Source organism: Chaetodon trifascialis, chromosome 8, assembly GCF_039877785.1.
Source record: "Chaetodon trifascialis isolate fChaTrf1 chromosome 8, fChaTrf1.hap1, whole genome shotgun sequence".
Taxonomy (NCBI): Eukaryota; Metazoa; Chordata; class Actinopteri; order Chaetodontiformes; family Chaetodontidae; genus Chaetodon; species Chaetodon trifascialis.
In genome coordinates, this window is record NC_092063.1 from 16855459 (window position 1) to 16876665 (window position 21207).

Sequence of the window (21207 nt, forward strand, 5' to 3'; positions counted from 1 at the left end):
GCAGGTTGAAAAGTCTCCACCAAACACAGCTCCACCTTGTCAAGCTATCTTAAGCAGTTAAGCCATCTTAAGTGGAAATAAATGAATCAGCTGAGCTAAAAGTTTCTTGACACAAACGGCTGGGAAGATGAGATGAAGTCATTAGCTTGGTGATGGAGTCATTCGTAGCCTATGAGGTGTTTAGTGGAAGACAGCTCATCTGGGAACAATGATGTGTTCGTCAAAGGGAGCAGAATGAAAATGTTGCACAGTACAACAGAGAGCCTGTCATGGCTGATGGGAGGCAAATTGTCCAAAGACAAGAGCTGTCTGTCTTTGATGGACTTTGTAATTACAGCTTCAGTGACTGACACACTCAGAGTGTTTCCTGTAATACCAAACACTGACAAGGTTTCAGAAAAAAACTCTTTTGCGTCATAAAATCGCATAACTTTGAATGAGTATACAGTGTCCTGTGGAAAGTCATCCAGCCATATGTTACTTTGTGGGAAAAAAAAATGACAGTGCAGCATGGTTTTGGCGACAAACAACAGCTGGCCATGCATACATAAAGGTCTTCACGTCCACTCTGTGTAGCCCAGATAGACGGACGGCAACGGCAAATCTTTAAAACATCTTATGGGGAATTTCAAAATTCACCTTCACAGATCAACCTTGCAGAGCAGAGAAAGGGCAGAAATCAAACTCATCATCAGCCGCTGTTGAACACTCCTGAGCTGTGCTGCACAAGTGACCATTACAGTGACAGTCTGCAGGGTCCACAAAGGCTATCTGACCTGACTTTGAAACGACAAGGAACTCCATTTGGGTGATGTATCAAGAGAAGCAGGCAGAGCGGTACAATAGGAGGAGAATGGAACAGCAGACCCACCGGGCTGACTGACAGCAAGACAGAACTGGGATAAGTGAAGTGTGCAAGGAGGGGTGGGGAGGGGGGCGTTTCACCATGACCGATAGTAGCTCAGGGTCATTCGTACCGTCCGTCACTAAAGGTGGGCTGTGCTATGCTTCAACCAATGGCAATGGAGTGAGCTAACCTCTTCCCTGCTCCCCCCATGCACTGGTAATTCTCTCAAATGTCACATCAAAATGGATCTCATTTAGGTGGGCAAAAAGGACCTGACTCCTCATTGCAGATGCGGGTGGACCTCTGCTGGATTGTACCTGAGCTCTGAAAACACAGCCGCAAAGGATTGAATTTTTAAAAGATGTGAAAAGTGGCTGCACATTTATGTCAGTTCATTTCGAAAAACAAAACAAACAAACAACAACAACAACCAAACACATAGTTGTAGATCAAAAATATCTGTGATCTTTGTACCGGAACAGAAAATTCTTTCGAGTTTGGAGCAAAGGCTGTGTTTTCTTTTGGTAGGCAATACTGCGGTCTCAGCCACATTTCCTATTCTTATTCATTAGAGAGAATCATATAAATAAATAAAATATGTTGTCTCGTAGTCACTCATCCCCCCCAAGGGAACATGGAAGCCCCAGTAATCACATATGGCACAATCGCTCGTCCATAATCCCCTTTATTTTTATTTTCATGATGTCACTCTCTTTAAGCCCCTTGCTTTATGAGTCGCAAACGGAGTGGAGAGGGGAGGAGAGGAGGGGTGGAGGGGAGAGGAAAAAGCAAGGGAGGGGTGAAAACAAATGATGTGGATCCCTCATTGTTCTTTCTCTATGCCCTCATTCCAGTCAGGGTAATAAGAGAACATTGTGATTTACTGTCAGTGAAGCGCAAGAGTGCATCAGAGAGAATCCACTGCGGCAGGGGCCATTAAAATAGATTTAACTTCCCACAGTATTAGGCCAGATGTCTACACTTCTATTATATTTCAATCAGCCATGACCTTGGTCTCCATATGATGAGAAAGATCACTGAGAGTGGGGGAAAGAGAGAGCGAAAATACACCAAAAGACCAATAGAAATATCAAACTACTTAGTCCCACTAAATCCCTCTGCTCCGTCGTGCAGCATATACAGAGAGAGGCCCGGACCGAAATAGAGCCAAGGTTTCAAGTTCTCTTAAAAGAGTGTATGAATCATTGAGAGCACTCTCGCTGCCGATAAGTTGCTGTATATATATTTTTTTTTTTTTTGGGGGGGGGGGGTGCTGCTTCTCTTTGGGCTATGTATTTGAGGAGGGAGCACGGCGTAAAGTGTGGGACAGTGGGTCGTTTTCTTTAAAGCCTCTGATACCAACAGACGTCATGAAATATGAATCTTGTCATATTCTTCCAACAAGGGAAAATCACATCACCACGGATCCCTGCCTTTGACATTTCCCTCTAATATTTTTTCACCCTGCTGTTTACTCTACACTCACTAATATCTGTCTATTCTCAATAAATAAAATCCTTACTCCGCTGCAGAGTACGAATCTCCATCCATCGCATTCATTTCAGCTCCATGAAAGCAGCGCAGAGGTCGCAGCTTGTTCTCTTTCAGAGGCTGATGGTAATTGGACTTATTGGCTGACATGGACTGACCTACATAAAGAACCACCGATCCCTGGTTACAACTGTAACTTACAATCCCCACTGGCATGGGCGTGGATGTGGTGCTCCTCTGATGTTCCTCCAGCATTGTTTTCAGATATTGACGCCCCAGTGCTGGTTTAGAGCTGAAAACTGTTTTCAGCCTCGATCCACGCTACTGAAATCGTACGCTCTCTTGAAATTTAAATACCGTACAATATATATCTCTTCTTCATTCTCGCGACCTTGCCAGCGGCTCCGTACGGCCTCAAAGAGGGAGTGAGATGTGTGTTGGCGTTTTCAGACCCTCAATTTTCATTTTTCATCCTTTGTCTAGAATGTCCCCCTAACTTTTCTTGCAGGGAAAGGATATGAGAGAGGATAGAAAGAGAAACACACTCAGTGGAGTGTGAGGGGGGTGTCTGGCGGGGAGGGGGAGTGTTATGAAGTGAGGAGAGTGTTGCAGTTGTGGCGGTGGGGGTATATGGTGCACTGTGAGTCACTGTTAAGTAACGGTGCCTTTTCACATCAGCATCGCCCACATTGGGTGTGCGGTGCCAGGGTGTACTGAGGTGTCTCTGCCTCAGATAGAGAGAGGGAGGGAGGGAGGGAGGGAGGGAGGGAGGGAAGGGATGACGTGTTACAACATCAGGTCAAACATCTGGATGTCTATTCATAGCTGATTGACAAAACATCATTATGTCAACTGCTTGTAACAGAATTATCCTCTTTTCTTATTCTGAAGGTCGATACCACTTTCATATCTGCACGCTAAATCTGAAGCTACAGCCCGCAGCACGGTTAGCTTAGCTTGAAAAAGTGAGATATATTTTTTACCTTAGGACAGAGCCAGGCTAAGTTAAGCTAACAGGCTGCTAGCTCATGTTTAATGTGACATACGAGTGGTATCGATCGTCTCATCTAACTCTCAGAAAGAAAGCTGAGAGACGTACTTCCCAAAATCTGAAACTGTTCCTTTCAGTATTTCTTATTCTATTTCCATGTGTGCATTTCCTGATTAATTTAATCAAACTAACTCATCTTATTGTCATTTAATCAGAGCATCTTGATAAGTTTGTCAGTCTTTAATTGGTCAACTTAAATAGTCAGATCCATTGCAGAACTCAACATTTTGAACATAATGCCATGAGCCGAATAAATGTCCCACTCGCCAAATTAAAGGAACTGTTCAGCATTTTGGTAAATATGTTTATTTGCGTCCTTGCCGAACATTAGATTAGATGATTGATACCACTTTTATGTCTGCATGTAAACATGCCAGCTTAGCATTGGTGCTACAGCTAGCCTTGCTCTGCCCAAAGGTAACTAAATATGCAAACCTCTCTAAAGCACAATTAATGAATTAATTAACAAATTATGTCGTGTTTGTTTAACATCTCAAGTTGGGTTCCAGCTCCTGGCTTTAGCTTCATATAGACAGTACAGGCATTACAGTAGTATCAATCTTCTCTTCTTACTCTTGGCAAGAAAGTGAACAAGCAAATTTCCCGAAATGTCAAACTATTCGTCTCGGTCATAAAATTAGCATACTTCTCAGCATTTGTGCTGAAATCCCAGAGAGTCTTCCTTTTTCTTAATTTGGAGAAAGATCGCTCATGTTCTTGTTATGTTTATTTTTATACACGTGTAGCAGAACCGGCCTTTAACTGACCCCTTCTTTCCCTCCTTTTCTGGTGATACTCAAGGGAAATGGAGGTGTAAACCCGCCAACCAATTGAATTATAGACCGTCTGGTTTACCTATAATGCAATCTGGTTTCGAAGAGAGACAGGAAGTCTGGTTCAGTAAACTACTTTACTCACACACTGAAGAAAGAGAGCCAAAAGGTCAGCGCCTATCTCTAAACCAGGATGTCCCCCTCTATGCTAATTACTTCCCCAATAGCCCGAGGACTCCATACAACAAGACTGCCTTAAGAGACAAATAGCAGGCCTCAGAGGAATCCACAGACATCAGCAAATGCTGATGGTCGTAAACCGGACATCCCTTGAAGCAACTAGTGACTCACGTTTGTGTGTTTTCCTCAACACTCCAAGATAACCAGATTTTATGTCAAACTTAACTTTTCATGTTTTCAACCTACAGGACTCGGGGTACGCATAATATTGATGTTTTTCCCGTATCTCTGACCCGAAGTATGACCAAGTTGTGATTTTAACGGTTTTATAAAGTTGTATGAATTGTCACCACAAACTATACTGCCATCCAGAGTTTCCTAACCGTCAGATTGAATATGCTTTACTTGGTACATTTATCGATAAGTAACCGTAATCGTGATAATCATTTTTTTTGACAAATATAATCTGCCTCTCTTTATTATTACCTTTATTTTTGTATTAGTTATTCATTGAGTTATTATACCTGTTAGGATAAAACTGTACCATGATTATCATTTAATGTTTTCACCCAACCATAGAAAGTGTCTAATGCATGCTGTGAGCAATGTTGAAATGCCATTGAAAATTGGTCATTGAAATTATATGTGATTGACCATAGTGAGAAGCAGATGAGCCCTCGTATGATTCTTTGATTAGTTCAGCTCCATGAGGCGAGATTACACCGCGCGTCACAAAGAGTCTCCCGTGATTCGATGGCCTGCCTTTCGACACGCCCCGGAGCGACCTTTAAAAACTGCGTGTAGTGCGCGTTTCAGTAGAGTATATTTAGAGTAAGAGTTATAGTAGATTTTGTAGTAGATTTAGTAGATTTTATAGTAGAGTAGATTTGTAGTAGATTTTTAGTTTTGTTTTGTTCTTTTGTTCTGTTCCTTTGTTTTCTTTCACGTCTAGTTACTCTCAGCTGAATTCCTTTCTTTGCTTTTGTCTTAAGTTTTGCACAGTCGTTTTGCTCCTTAAGTTTTCGTCTTCGAGCTACTCCAAGCCATTCCGAGTAGCGTAAATAATCTTCAGAAGACGTATTCTTATAATTTGCCGTAAACTTCAAAGTTAACTTCTTCTTTAGCCAAACGTTTTGTTTTGTTTTCATTAGTGAAATTAGGCAAGTAATACTAATTTTGTAGCCTTCTTCGACCGGCCATCGAAGAGACTCTTAATTTGTACTATCAGTCTAAAATAATCCGTCACGGACTCAACCGAACCAAACCCTGCGGCCAGCTGTTGATCCTTGGTCCGGTTCACAACCATCCGGAGCAGTCCATCATCTGTAACCGACCGCCGAACCAGTTCCAGAGACGCCCCGTTCCGCACCAGTTTGTCATCTTGGAGGTCTGGGCCTTCCACTAGACCACCAAGTAGATCGAGCCGCGGACGAACATCTGGAACGTCTTCGAGCCAGTTCGGAGCAGAGCACAACGGGACGCCAGCAACCAAGTAGGCACGCTAAGTGGGTTTGAATAAGAGTTGGTCCGTGAGGTTAAGATTAGGTCAATTCGTCCAAATTCTCTCCATTAATCGTTCTTTCCCTTAACTCCGCGTTCGCGTCCCCATTACTCCTTTTAGACTGCCTCTCACTATCGCCAATTTATTTACCCTTGTGTTGCCATAAGTTTCTTGTTTGTTCTGTCATATCACCTCCCATCTTCTGTCTTATTGTTCATGGTACATTACCCATTATCCACAATTCTGCTTAATAAATGATATTTTGATTTAAATCCTGGTTAGACGGTGTCCTTTTGAACTGAATATTTACGATCCCTGTATCCAGAATTTACACTTCAGGTTATCAGACTGGTTTACCGTTAGTTCATTCGTTAGTATTTATCAGCGTTATAGCAGTTAATTTCTGCAGTCCTTCTTAGCTGAGGAAGGTGGTGCCCCGACATTTTATCAACGAATGCAACATCAAATTAAGGTAGTACACACTACACACGTCTCAGTCACATGATCTCTGTCCGCTTCAACCACTTCCCATAATGTCTTTTTTGTCTTTCAAACACAAAATGATGTTGCTTTCCGAGAGCAAAAATGAACCCTATTGAAAAACAAAAATGTTCGAGGTGTTAGCTGAACTTATTTTAAGTTCAGTTAAGTTGATTCAGTGAGTTTTGCATTTGAGCAACTAATGAAGGAATTGATGAGCTGTATAATTACTTTGTGTATATGTAGGAATGCATGACTTGTTTGTCTGAAGTTTAGGAGATATATGTGAGAGCCAGACATTTTCAGGAGAAAGGAGTTGGGTGGGTGAACGTGGGTGAAAAACCAGAGCAAGAAGGAGAAAGGCAGAGAATGAGTGAGTGTGAGAGAGTGTCAAGAGTTAAAGAATATATGAAAATAAACAGACAGACGCAGAAAGAGGAGAGAGAGAGGGAGAGAGAGAGAGCCTGTATCCAACAAGTGAGGTTTCTATTCTAATCTCGAACATCAGCCACTGTTCTCTTGCAGCCGGCCAAATCGATAGAGACACATGGCTCAGCAAGACACCTGGAAACAGAAAACACAGAGGCACAAACAGGCTGAAACTTGCTGCTTCTCCGAAGACCAGTGGCCCCTGAGCTTCCTCTCCTGCGCAGGAGCACAATGCAACAAGTACGACACACGAGAGGAAGAGACGCACAAAATTACTCTCCCTCTTCCTGCCACTGCCTTGTTTTCTCTTTCAAGCTTCCTCTCTAACCAGAGATTTAAAACATTTTTTTTGGTCTCTAATTTTCTCTAAACTATCCCATGCATATACTGTATATACCGTACACATGGACATGCATCCACATGATGTAGAGACTGATTATAGGGAGAGAGGACGCCAGCCAAAACACACAAAAATACTCATGGAGGTACAAGTCTGCACAATCACTCAAAGAGATCAGACCTGATATGAATCCAAATGAGGAACACTAATTGTCCTTTATACAGAATTAGAATATGTGTGGTTGGAGGCAGCCATTTTGGTTTGGCCGTGATCATTCTCATGCAGCTATTGTAGTGCTGCAGAAATATACACCGCAGTCAGCATTATTTGCCATGAATGCACCAGATAGATCAGACTCAATTGCCATTTTCTCTTTATTATTCAGTCTGAAATCACGGTCAAATGAGCCTGATGTGTCCGTCCCTCGACGTCAATTTCATCTGACACAGGCGCTGCGGTTTCTGCAGCACTTCTCCTCTGTTTTTTTTTGGAAGAAATATGCTGATCTAATCAGTAGTGAATGAGCACACACCAGACCTACATGTATTTGAATTGCTGAAAAAATCCGAGACGTGGCCAGCGTTTCAGGCTTCTGGAACAAGGTTACAAGAGGGATTACACACTCTGCATGGCTCACAAGCACATTCTGAGTCAATCAGGATAATTGAGATGTTTAATAATCTTTAATTCAACAAACTATCCCATAAGTAGCTTTGTGTGTGGGCAGATATGAACAATGCGGATGAACAAAATAACACGCCCACACTTCTGCATATAGGCTGAAACCTCAACAGATGAACCAAATATTAAACCTCAATAGATCAAAACATTTGAGAGCTCCATATGTGCAGCGTGTACGCATATCTCATACAGAACCCATACCGTATTGAAAGCCTTGAAAACATCTTGTTTGAATGGACAGATTGTGTTCAAGCATACAGTAAATGGCCCCTTTAAAGCTGTTTCTGATTAGTGGTTTTCTCTTTTTAAAAGCTCAGAGATGTTATGTGTAATGCAATCTCCTGGCTATGTCAAACTGCTACCTCAGTGCGTACACTGTGGAAGACCCCGAGACATGCAAACAAAGGACTCTCTGTTCTGGCTACATGCACCTTTTTCACAGGCACACATCATGTAAAGGCTCGGGTGGGCATCTCAACGTGGTGTTAAAACTTGCATTAAGGCATATACAGGGTGCTTCTTTCACAATATGTTTGGCCATTGTGATGGTGCTGTGAGCGCTGAGTGTTTTCCTCAGAAGCAAAGAATAAAAGTCTTACTGCAGCTGTTCACACAGAATAAACCGACGAGAAACAGAAATGATACTGTTTTCCATCTTGTTCTTTTGACAAACAGAGCTGAGGAATGTTTAAATCTTAAGAAAAATGAGGAACACATTAAAAAACAGTAATAATACACACACACACACACACACACACACACACACACACACACACACACACACACACACACACAGCAGAACGTAGGCAGGTATTCAACATATTCATTAGACAGTAATCACCATTTCAAATTGATGCAGAAAATGATTCCATATTTGAACCTCCAATTTGTCTGATTTAACTTCAAAAGCAAGCTGTACGTGACAAAGCACCGCACGGCTAATGCACACAATTAAGCATCAATTAAGAAAGGATTGGCCCACATGTGCAGCAAGCCGCAAGACTGATGAATCTTGTACGACATACAAAATGCAGATATTCCTCAGATGTGGTGGCTTTGAAGATATTTATGGGTTAACCTCTTCAGACTTTACCGGTTTAACCTTTGAAAAAGCAGGCTTGTGCTCAAGTACTGTTTGAATCCAGAGAAATGATTAACTCTGGTGAACATCCAAACATCAGAGGACATGCTAAATTATAAGGAAATATGTGTAAACTTATGCACAAGACAACTAGAATGTAATGGTTTGGCTTGTGGGGTGGAAAATTCCTGGTAAACAGTGGGATAGGGGTTTTTATGCTGTCAAGCTTAAAAAAGGTTGTGCATAGATATCAAGATCAGTGCTAGCCACTCAGGTATTTGTCATCAGGGCTGCAGCTAACGTTTACTTTCCTTAAAACCTGTGCTGAAGGCTCTATTCAACTTTATATCCTCCCTCTTCTAAACTTCAAATTAAATCTGCTCCATTAAAAAAATGGAGGCCAAACAGTGAACTCCGTGTTCGGTGGGCTATTCAGAAGTGGTGTGTAAGCTTATATTTGACGGCACTGACAGAGCATCAACTGCAGCTGACATGTTTTGAAAAGCCCAAATTGCCTCATCCACTAAGAAGGTATTTGTTGACACAACACTGCAAACCTGGAGTGGGTGTCAATGATTGACATGTGACCGTTGCAGCAGAGAAACTACAAAGCTGGACATTTATCCCAATTAGCACACACCCATGTATGCAAGCAAAGTGACATAATTGGGGCAGATCAGGAAAAGTGGCAAACAGCGATGGACCTCATCGTCTGTGATGTGTGTTATAAGTAGACAATAAGCTGCTAAAGCCCCCCTCGACCCCTCATTACAGTCACTCAATCTCAACATCAAAGGAAAGACAACCTTATAGCTATAGCATGACGGTGTGTATATATGTATGTGTGTGTGTGTGTGTGTGTTTCAGGGTTCATGACAGTATGTGTGTGTGCATGGATTTATGAGCGTGTATATGTATGTGTTCATGTGCACATACATATGTATGTTCGTCAGTCTTTCCAAGGACCAATTTAAGTTTTACATTCTGACAGTAAGCACACTTGCACAGTGAGGACATTTTGGCTGGTCATCACTTCTTCAAAGGGCTGCTTGACAGCCGAGACAGTTTTAGGGTTAATGTTGATAATGTTATAATTAGGTTGAAAGGGTCAGTTCACACAAATTGCTAAAAAACCTCTTTGGCAGAGGGCAGCTCCTGTAAAATCAGTTTAAAGCATGGTTTGTAGGTTATCCAGAGTAGCCAGAAAATTGTTTCTGCAAAGGGAAGTGTCTGTTCTCCACACATCATTTTTCACATTTAGGGAGCCACGTATTAAATTTCATTTGTCCCCATTGAATTGAGGTGGTGGCAGACATTTCAGTGGCAGCTTTCTCAAACTCTCAACACATAAAACCAAAACTCTATGAATGGCTGGACATCACTCAAGTAAATGAGGAAATACATCTTCTTGTAAATCGGGTGAACAGACCCTTTAAAGTTTGGATTGGACTTAGGTAGTTGCGATAGTTAAGTTTTTGAGTATGGACAAGGGAAAGCATTATGTCAATGTGGGTCCTCATGTATAGACACGTGTGTGTGTGTGTGTGTGTGTGTGTGTGTGTGTGTGTGTGTGTGTGTGTGCAGTTCGTACAGTACATGAGTGAAACAAACTGAAATTGAGAATGTCTTCTTGCACATGTGCTTATGACCTATGAATAACTTTGTGTCAGAGAATGTGTCACTTCCTTTTACAGTATGCGTGTGTGTTTGTGTGTGAGAGTGCATGTGTGTGTGTCCCGCCGTCCTCAGCCTTCTGGCCTTGTCCCGCGACTCCCTGACAGTATTTGGCGAGGCGCTAATTGACGAGGAGCCTCCACCTCGTCGTGTTTTGTCAGAACATGAAGGCCTTGCCGCTGGATCAACAAATCCTGGAGCTCCAAATTCTGCCATATGTCCGGCCATGTGTTCCCATCTACCAGCTGGGAGCACTTTGTGCCGCGCCTGTCTAACTCACTGACAGTGTGACTATGATTGTGCCGCTACAGACTGGGACCAGTACTTCAATGAGTCTGGAAGAGTTGGAAGAGTGAACATTAGTGCTGGTTTATCTGTGAGTGACCCGTTTAGCTCAGTGGGTTGACCTTGTACTGACACTGTTGGGGTTAATGGTTTAATCCCTGTAATGTTAAAGATATATGTTACATTAATGTGCTTTGGATAAAGCAATCTATCAAACAGCACATGTTAGAGGGTTACTTTGACTTATGAGGAATTAAATGTTTTTTTCTACTTAGCAAGAGAGGCTCAAAGTCATGGACGCCTGTTTTAGAGTGATGTTCCGATTAGGGTTTCAAGGCTACCCATACCGATCAATGATTTGATCTTTGAATCAGCTGATGTTACACAAAAAACATCACTTGCTCTTACATAAAAGATTTTAAGAGAAATCTTCAGCATGAGATCTTGCAAAAGACACCTCTTCATCTCTAATACTCAAGTTTTCACTTGAAAGTTGAAGAGATCAGATGATCTGACATGTCAGACACCTGGTAAAACTGCCAACCAGAGATCACATTCCTGTTGCTGCTGTCACTGAGTTAATCTGACTATGAAGCAGTAACATACCAACGTACCAAATCTGTGGATTCATAGAGTACAATGGAAAACGTGACTGTGACCACACTGTGAGGCTGTACATTGACACAACTAAATGCTAATGTCAGCATGCTAACATGCTCTCAATGACATTCAACAGTGGCATGCTGATGTTTCGTAGGTATGTTTATCAAAGTCAACGTCTTAGTGATGCAGGTTAGCATGCTAACATTTTCTTATTAGCACTGAAAACAAATTAGAGCTGAGGCTGATGGGAATGTCTTTAGTGTTGCAAGTATTTGATCATAAATCACCAAAGTATTGGACAAAGCGAAATCTTGACCTGAGGGTGGCACTAAATATCTAGAATGTCAGCTTGTCAGTGGCGCTACAGGAAAAGTTAGGGCTCCAACATTAGTAGATTTAATTTTCTTGGGACCTCTGTCGGCACAAAGTGTCATGGCAATCCATCCAGTGTTGAGATATTTCAGTTTTTTTAACCAACAGACTGTTATCCCTCGAGCTATGTTGCTAGCATAGCTTGTCTTCATGTCTTGCTTGTACACGATCTTTTAAGAATCATCACATTTGGCCGATGAAGTTTAAAGATTTACCCTCAACAGTTAATAACGTCAGAGTGTCGACATGCCATTGTGACTTAAGTTCTCCACTCAGATTACCAGTAAATTGTGCCTATTTTCCAGTTTTACGCAGCACCGTGTCTGTTTACAGCCAACCCCGCCTTTACTTAATGAGCACCTTTACTGGCATTTAACATTTTCCAACATTTACCAAAACATATTATTCTAATTATATAAACTCTTAAAAGCTGACACCTGCAATACTGAAGCTAATAACACCACAGTTTCCCAGATATTTATTTATTTATACAAGCGTGTGGGGTTCATAGGAAAAGACGTGGGCTGTCTTACCTGGTTTGGAGACCGAAACTCTTGGTTATTGTCATTCATGTACATGTTGTCACCATCAAACTGCGGACAGAAACAGAGAGGAGAAATAAACATATTGTGCTATAGGGAAAAAAAAAAATGTGTGAAAAAAAAAAGCGGGCTGGGGAGGAGGTGTGAAGAGGAAAGGCTCTTTACGGGTGGCCTGAAGTGTGAGACTAATGACTTTGTCACTTTGGTTAAACCTCGTGGTGGCATGGCAGCGTGGGTAATTACTGTTCGTCAGCGGGCCGGTAATTAGGCTACATGAGCACAGTGACGAGAGATGGGCTTTTCCCTGTGGGCTCTGCTGTGTGTCTGAGAGGGAGAATGAGTGTGAATGAATCTGTGAGTGCAGACAGTAGTAAAGTGTGTGTGTTCTTGTCTGAGGCTGTGGATCCAGGGTGTGTGTGTGTGCGTGTGTGTGTGTGTGCCGCAAAGTGAGGGCATGCTGGGCCTTCAGGATGGAGTTAATCAGGCACTGAAAGATCTCTTGCTGCAGGTGCCAAAACACTGTTTGACACAGGGTTAGTGCTCTCGTAACAACAAATGACCCCTGACCCCGAAGGGTGCTGGGAAACAGCACCAGGCCACCGGTTGAGCGTGACGTGCAACATGCTAGCTCTGATGTCTTGTGTGCTGGTGAGCTAAATCCCTGAAGAAGTCCCCACTGAGATCAGCTTCGAGTGGGCGACAAATGAAGGAAAAAACAACACAGATTCTGTTTTTGGCTCCAGAGAAAATGAGATTCTGCCCCACAAAAGGCTCAGTTACTGAACCTGTGCAGTGTCAAGGTGACTGAGAAACCGTTACCATGTTAAGAAGAGCCGCATTGTGAAATGCCTTTGGCTTCCAAAGGCATAAAGCTTTGTCATACTACGCTTGCAGCAAATGGAACAAACCTTGACTGGACTGGATAATAACACACACACACACACACACACACACACACACACACACACACACACACACACACACACACACACACACACAGACCAAACGTGTCAAACAAAGCCTCCTTTTTGTTTGTTGACGGAGGTCATCCTTTGTGAAATCAATGCATAGAAGTCTCTGGAACAGACAGCAGAGACAACGTGATCAAACTAGACAGCATTCCATGTCAAATTCCTCAGATGTGAAGATATGGGGGTGGGTAGGGGGGGCTTTTCATTTGGGGTTGGTTTGCTTTGTGCCTGTGGAGAAAGCAACTGAATGCTTGAAAGATAAACACACGCTGGATATGAGTGAACACAAATGGATCATACCAGATATACCTGCTCAAAAACAATGTCCGACTAGGTGGACTAATGGACGGAAATGGGAAGAATTCCTGTGGGTGAAATCTAATATCCACACCGGTCGACAGGAGAAAGTTGAATTAGCTAAATGAGCGTGTGAGTGGTGAGAAAGAGAAATTACTGTACATTATTGCAGGAGAAAGGCCGGGGGAATGAGCGCCTGCCTCGGGGCAATGGTTGGTTAACGACACGTGTCATGGAAGCCCTTGTGAGGATTCACTTGGTTATTCTAATGATTGCATTTACATTCAACCACAGACGCAAAAATGAAACCGAGACAAGCACTTGCTTTTAAGCGGCATTCACACCTCACACGATTAATCTGTAAAAATGGCATGTTTATCTCAGGTAGAGCTGAATGCTGACTAATTGTCCAATGCTAGAAGCTGGAGACGCGGACAATAATTTGCTTAATGAAGCATGGTGGCGTCCATCACCTGACAGCCAGAAGTGACTGCAGCTCACTGAGAGGGCCAAAGTGATGTTGACCTTGGTGACATATCTACAATAAACTCTCTGCTCCTCACATGAAAGCCTCTTGTCCTCGCATAACTGACCAATTTCATTCCATTGAAATCCACTTTGATATCACTGGTGACGTAAAGCCATTTTGAGAGCTTCTCTGGAATAAGATTCTCTCGGGTGAAAGGAGAGTACAGTCAGTGAGTAATGCCATTTTTAACAAAATGCTGCCAGTTCTTGCATTTAAGCTTATTTCTGCAAACTGAATTCTTCGACTGCCGAGCCTTATTGCTGTTTCTTTCAGCTCCAAATGAAGCAATGAAGTCAGACAGTGCTCATTTTCACCAATTCCATCTGCAGTGTAATATTCACCAAAAAGGCCAAATGCAGCCTGGAAAGGTCAGCCATTTTGTGCTTCAACATGGCTGCCCATATATTGCAATGTAAAGCTGTTTCCCCTGCTCTTCTCTCCATGGCTCTCCTTTGCACTGCCTCGCTCTCCCACTTAAAATGCCAATTTATCCTCGGCTCAATGCTATCAGCTCTGCCATTACTCCACATTCACAGCAGAAATCATCTTCTCTTTCTCTGTTCTTCCCTCTTTCTTCATCCCCCCCCCCCCCCGCCCCCGGCTTCACTGTTTCTTCCTCTTTTCTATCCTCCCTCCTTGCTGCTTTCTCTCTCCTCTGTTCCCTTTCCCATGTTCTCATCGTCCCCACCGCTCTCCGTGTTACAACCTCCCTCTCCTTCTCCTTCTCCTTCTCCATCTCCCTCCCCCTCTTCTCTCTCTTTCTTCAGTGGGCCTTGGCATCGCTTTCTCATCGGCAGTCTAATTGGGCATTCTGCCTGAGACAAGGGCCTCATTAAGCAGTAATTACACACATGTTGTTTTCGGCAAACATCTCTATTTGGATTGCTTTGCATGGTAATTGTTCAGCAGGGACCACTGCTCGCGATGTTTCCCTCCGTGACACACGTGGTGCTGGGAGAGAGGAATAAAAACATGGAGAAGAGGGAAGGAGAGTCAGAGAGGCGTAGAGAGAGAGGGGGGAGGATGTGAGAATAGAGAAAAATAATAATAGGTTGTGGAAGGGAGACAAATTGTGAAATAAAGAATGCATACATGAGAGAGAAAGAGGATGAGAGCAACAGACCGACTGAAAGGATGAAGGTGATGCTGAGGCAGTAAATGCAGAAAGACAATGAATAAATGACAAAGAAAGAGGTAGACAGATTCGGCATGAGGAGAAAATGAGGTGGAGAGCTCGAGATGGAACGAAAAAGACGTAGAGAATGAGTAAATGAGGAAGAAAAGTGAGAAAGCAAAGACAGTGAAAGAGAGAGACACAGAGAGTCCCAGAACTAGGTCATGCCTCGCAATCATCGACAAAGCTGAGCGTTTCAAAAATAATGAAGCCACAAGGTGGAAGTAATGCTAACTAGCATATCCAGGGAAAACATGTAATATTTACACAGTGCTAATGGTGCAATACAATGCTGGGATCTTTTCATCTTGGAGTGCACCGGTGAGGCAGTTGATGGCAGGATCGGAGGCAAAATTACAGACTCCATGGAAGATTGTTTTTGATTGATGGACAATTCATATAAGCTCCTCGTAAAGCCGTCAAGGCAACATCTGTTTGTGGGGGGGGGGGATGAGGCACTCGTGTGCCTGTGTAATGTTACAACAATGTCCAATCATTAGACAGAAAAATGATGGAAAAAAACCTTAATTTTTGAAAGCTAGGACACCAATTATGTAGGAGCAGAATAAAATAATAATTGTCATAACTTACATAACTGGATCCAGTGATTTGAAACACACAAACACTAATCTCTTTTCTATTAGTATCAACAGCTAAACTACAATTCAGGTTTATTTATATAACATTATTTATATAACATTATTACAAGCTCGTCTCAAAGGGCTTCACAGGCGGTGGAAAGTAAGGAAGTGTATTTCCGTGTCAGGCTACTTTCTTCTTCTTTTCCACTGTATTTCTGAGGTAAATACTGCATTTTTTACTCCACTACATTCATGTATCAGCTATAGTTACTGATTACTTTACTGCAGATGAGGATTTTACAGCATCTTGTAAAGAACGCTGCATTGTTCAGGATTAAACAACTCAAAAGTGTATAAAGTAGTTTTAAATCTACCTTGGCTGGCTGCAACATTAAAATGCTGCTTATAAGTTCATGCATTAATATTAATAATCCAGTTACATAAATAATACACACCCTGAGGGGGCAATTCTCTTCCTGACTTCTCTTAAGAAAGTTTTTTTTCTTTACAGTATTTTCACACTGTGATAGTACTACTTCTACTTTTAGAGATGTTGGTGCGTGGGAAAGAAAAGGAAGAATTTGACATTTACCCAATTACCTTTCAAGCAGACCATAGCAACATCTGTAGAAGTGTAACAAAAGAACACACAGGATCACACCAAAGAAGGACCACAACAAACTTTTAGAGCTTTTCGATTTTAAAAGGGAATCTATAAGCAGAATGTGTAATACTTGTGACTTTAAAAGCCTTTGCCAGTACACCAAGTCTCTAAAAATAATTCTCTCACCGAGCGGAATTAATAAGCCCAGAACAGTACACAGCCATTCTGTGAAGAAAGGGGTGTGGTGGTGGTGGAGGTGGTGGAGGTGGTGGTGATGGTGGGGGCTCATGCAATATGTATGCCTGTTTGAACACCCTTCTTCCTCATCTTCCCCCTCTTCTCTTCATTTCTCTTTTTACATCTCTCTCTCCCTCGTCCTCTGTACAATTAAGCTGCAGGAGAGACCTAACAAACCTCAACGTGAGACAATGTGCCACTGAATTTCGATGTTGCCCAACTTGTCAGAGCTGGTTCAAAGCCAGACAAGAGGATGAGACAGACAGACAGACAGACAGACAGACAGACAGACAGACAGAAAGGCAGAGAGACAGACTTATGCACGCACACACACACACACACACACACACACACACACACACACACACACACACACACACAATTAAAAGCAGAGGAAGAGTGAAAACAAAGAGGTTGAGAGACAGACAGAAAGAAAGAAAGAAAGAAAGAAAGAAAGAAAGAAAGAAAGAAAGAAAGAAAGAAAGAAAGAAAGCTACAGTAGATAGACTTCAGAGTTGCATGGGAGGAGGAGAGAGAAATAGGGAAGAGAGGAGAGACTATAGTAACAATTCTGGTGTTGCACCACGCCCCAAGCAAACAATGAACATGGGCAAACAATGAACATGGCACTCACACACACACACACGCACATATACACAAACACACACACAAAGCCCATAAAAAGCGCAGCCTGTGGCCATGGCGACACATGCTCTGTTGTCGTTAGATAAGGGAAACAGGGCCTCTTCCTGGGTGTGAGAGTTTGATCCTGTACACACACGACACACAAACACACACATGCACGCACACACACACACATACACACTGCATGTGCACACTCAGCTGCAGCAGCACCGGGGTCACATCCACCAACGCCCAGCATCTTATGTATCCTCACCTTTATCAGCTGCATGGTTCATTTTCATATGCAAAACCTGGGCTATGTTTATCTGGACACACAGTGCTCCGGTCAGCGGACCACATAACATAGACGCCATGATCAGATATCGACAAGATACACGCAGCAGTATCTCACGGAGGGGTTTTGATGGAATTCGGTTTGGAATCTGCTGGCCTCGTGCCAACCTAGAGAGTATTTAGTTAGAGGAATTGGAAACATGAATCGGTCCAGCGCTGCATTTCCTCAAAGGGATGTTTCAAAAGTGTTATAAAGACTACCTGCGTTACTTCTCCAGCTGATTCTGTTCAAGAAATATTTTCTTTTATTGTCAGCGACGGTGCGATCCATCAGCTCACATCTAATGAGCATCAGCTCTGTTTGTTATGATCAGGTCTAAAGCATTCCACACTCAGACAATACACACAAACACACAGCACACTTCCCATCAGAAACAGCTTGGGAAAAAAAAAAACCTTTTTCACAAAAGACATGATACAGGTTCCAACCGCTTCCGGCTCCACCTATACCGTGTGATGTGTAAAAATAAAGAAGGCAAGCTGAAGCTCTCATTCATCCAGTTTCTGTTGCACTGGAGCAACCACAAAACAGAACCAACAGTCAACAGCAGAGATGGGAGGGGAGATTGAGGAGAAGCGCTGTGTGTGTGTGTGTGTGTGTGTGTGTGTGTGTGTGTGTGTGTGAGTGTGTGTGTGTGTGTGTGTGTGTGTGTGTGTGTGTGCGTGTGTGTGTGTGTTAGGGAGGCCAGGTGGGGAGGCGCTAAATAAGGTTTTGTTTCCACTGTGAACTCAGGTTCACTGTGAGTTAGTGAGTTCACAGCAGGATAAAAATCTAAACTGTGATGGTGACGCATAATAAGTCACACTGTTTTAACAGCAATCGCAGGTCGATGCCTTTAAGAATGTTTCGGAAAATCTGTTTTTTCTGTCTCATTGTGTTTTTGAGTTAATATAACAATAAAAATCATTTCATAGAGAAGTAATTTCTAATAACGATATGACTTCTGTTCCAATTGCAGGCACAGCAACAAAACAGTCTTCAAATTCTGAGTGAAAGTGAAGCTTACAATACAAACTTCATATTTGTGGTTGCAAAAAGCCGTAACAAGAAAATGTTTTAAGAAACCAGAACTGTAATACACAGAAACCATGTAACCTGTGTCAGCAAACAGCACACAGGGGGCTCGTGTTTACCAACCTACCCAGTCTGTGATGGTTTCATATCAAATAACATTTTAACAGATCAAAATATTCACATGCTGTCACTACTTTTTAGGAAACAAATGTAATTCGCTCTTAACGTTTATCCATCTGTGTGATCAGCAGTGGATCACATGACTACTTGTTTGTGAAGTGGGTCACTTGTCATGTTGAACCCACAGAGAATTATCACATGGACCTGCAGTGACTTCGCAGGAGAGTTTTAGCGTCTTTCAGCTCTCTGTGAGGAAAAAAACACCTGTACACTACCCTTCACCAAATGGCCTAAACAAAGTTGGCGACTAGTTGGTGAACACAGTGGAGCCTTTGGCTGCAAAAGAAACAGATATTTCCCTCAGCAGCTGGTGGAGGCAAAAACAGAGCTAAAACGAGAGTGAACATTTGCATCAGACGGCCAGAGACATGACTCCAAATGAATGCTAGTGTTGCTTTCTGCTGGATGTAGAGGCAACTGTTTGCTAACAGGTTTTCTGAATGAACTTTAAGGTTGATCATTTAAGCATTTTTTATCTTATTTCTGCTCCACCCAACTGGCTAAAAACATCTTTTATTCAGGATTATGAGTGAAATGTACTTCTATGTGATACGCAGCTTTAGGTCAAAGCTTCTGTCCCTATGGGGCTCGCTAGATGAAACATGGATGCACCATCTCTCCAAGAGGTGCAAAATGTCAACATATAGCTGGATTGTGTATCATCAGTGCACTGTCTCCAAAGCAGAGAGCAAAAGAGGTAATTAACATGGACTGCACCACATGTAAGAGCATGTGCAAAGGTTTAACAGAAAAAAATTATGTCAGACCAAAGTGCCACCCACACGACCTCCCTCATCCTGCTGCGGTGGCCTTCAACAGCCTGCCTGCTAACCAGTGCTGGGAAACACCTTCTTGACATCAAGCAGAGCACCATCACATGCAATTAGCAGCTAGACCCAGCAGATGCAATAGGCTATACTTAACAACATGGCCGCTACTAGGAGGAAAGTGGTTATCCCACCAATCTACCTGACACTTACACTGTCTGGTTGGGGTGAGAATATGTGTGTGTGTGCTTTGTGTGTCTGTATGTACAATATGTGTGTCTGTACAGTAAGTGCACGTCTCAGTGTGAGTCTATGTCAGTGAGGTTTCTCTGGCTGCAGGAGAGGATGCAGAGCACAAGCCACTTTTAACTGACTAGGGTAAACAGCGATGAGAGAAGATAAAGGGCAGAGTGAATGTCACATTACCCCAGCCCTTTGCCTCTGCTCACCGCAGCATCAGATAACAGCAGCAGGGAAAAAAAAGTCTGGTTTCCTCTAGCATATAATTGGTTATCTTATTGCAATCTACTGCTCTCTTGCCTCTGCACAGAATAAAGTATGAAAGAGCAAAGAGAGAAGAAGAAAAAAAGTCTGAAGTCTGACTGTTCTGGCAGTGACTAAAATAAATCATTACGAGTATAGGAAACACATCAACCTGTTTAAATAGGTGTCTTCTTTGTTGGGAGATGACACGAAAGGTTATGTCTGTGTCCTACATGCACCACCATGGCATAGACTTTAACAGGCAGCATAGATCTACAGTTATGGGAGTTGTGAGGGAAGTGTTGTAATTGTTATTGTTACAGTACTGATAATCAGATTGTGGTTTGTTCACTTTCTGACAGCAAATAATTATCGCACTAGTAACACACACGCAAATATTAACACAAAAACACTTTAGTTTACCATACAGGAAGGTATGCTACATTATTACCAGTAATATCAGGCAGGCTAATAAATCAGCGTAGCTCAAACAGATATAACATTCACAGAAAGTAACTTATTCTGAGAGCAGGCTGCTTGTAGAAATATCTATGTGCTATATTTTGGGCACTGCATTGGAGTCATTTATTCATCATTTAATAATACATGATCAAAGATTAACTCTGGAGATGTCAAAGGTGCTTTCAGATTCAGACTAAATGTGTTTCGATGGATGCTCACACAGTGTGACCCAACTTTAGCAACTACAGAGGCGTGTTTTACACCTATGCATGCTTTCACACATATGTTGCAGCGATTAAGAAACTCCTGGTATCATCTGTGAATTCCAGTAAATGTAACTGTTTTTCAATGCAAATAAATGCAATATTTGCACTGTGTGGAGGAGAACATGAAATAATGAGTTTTTCGAATGTATTCACACATGTATATGGCAGTATGTGCATGTTTTACCAAGTTGAAGTAAATACAGTATATCTCTCCATTAAGCAAATATTTTTTAACAACTCTAGATATTCTCAGCGCCTCCAAAAGAAGCCTCCAAAAAAACACCGGGCCCAGGTCAGTACCTTGTGGTACACCTTTCTGAAGCAATTGGCTAC

The 21207-nt window shown here is 42.4% G+C and overlaps 1 protein-coding gene across 2 annotated transcripts in view; it reads right to left on the reverse strand.

Annotated features, from left to right (window-relative positions):
* The window catches only part of LOC139334703 (TOX high mobility group box family member 2-like), an 80837-nt gene that overhangs the window by 31021 nt on the left and 28609 nt on the right, over positions 1–21207 (reverse strand). For both annotated transcript variants that reach the window (XM_070967793.1, XM_070967794.1), the window contains one exon: positions 12322–12381. In XM_070967793.1, coding sequence (XP_070823894.1) covers positions 12322–12381 — 60 coding nt within the window. The remainder of the gene's footprint in view (positions 1–12321; positions 12382–21207) is intronic.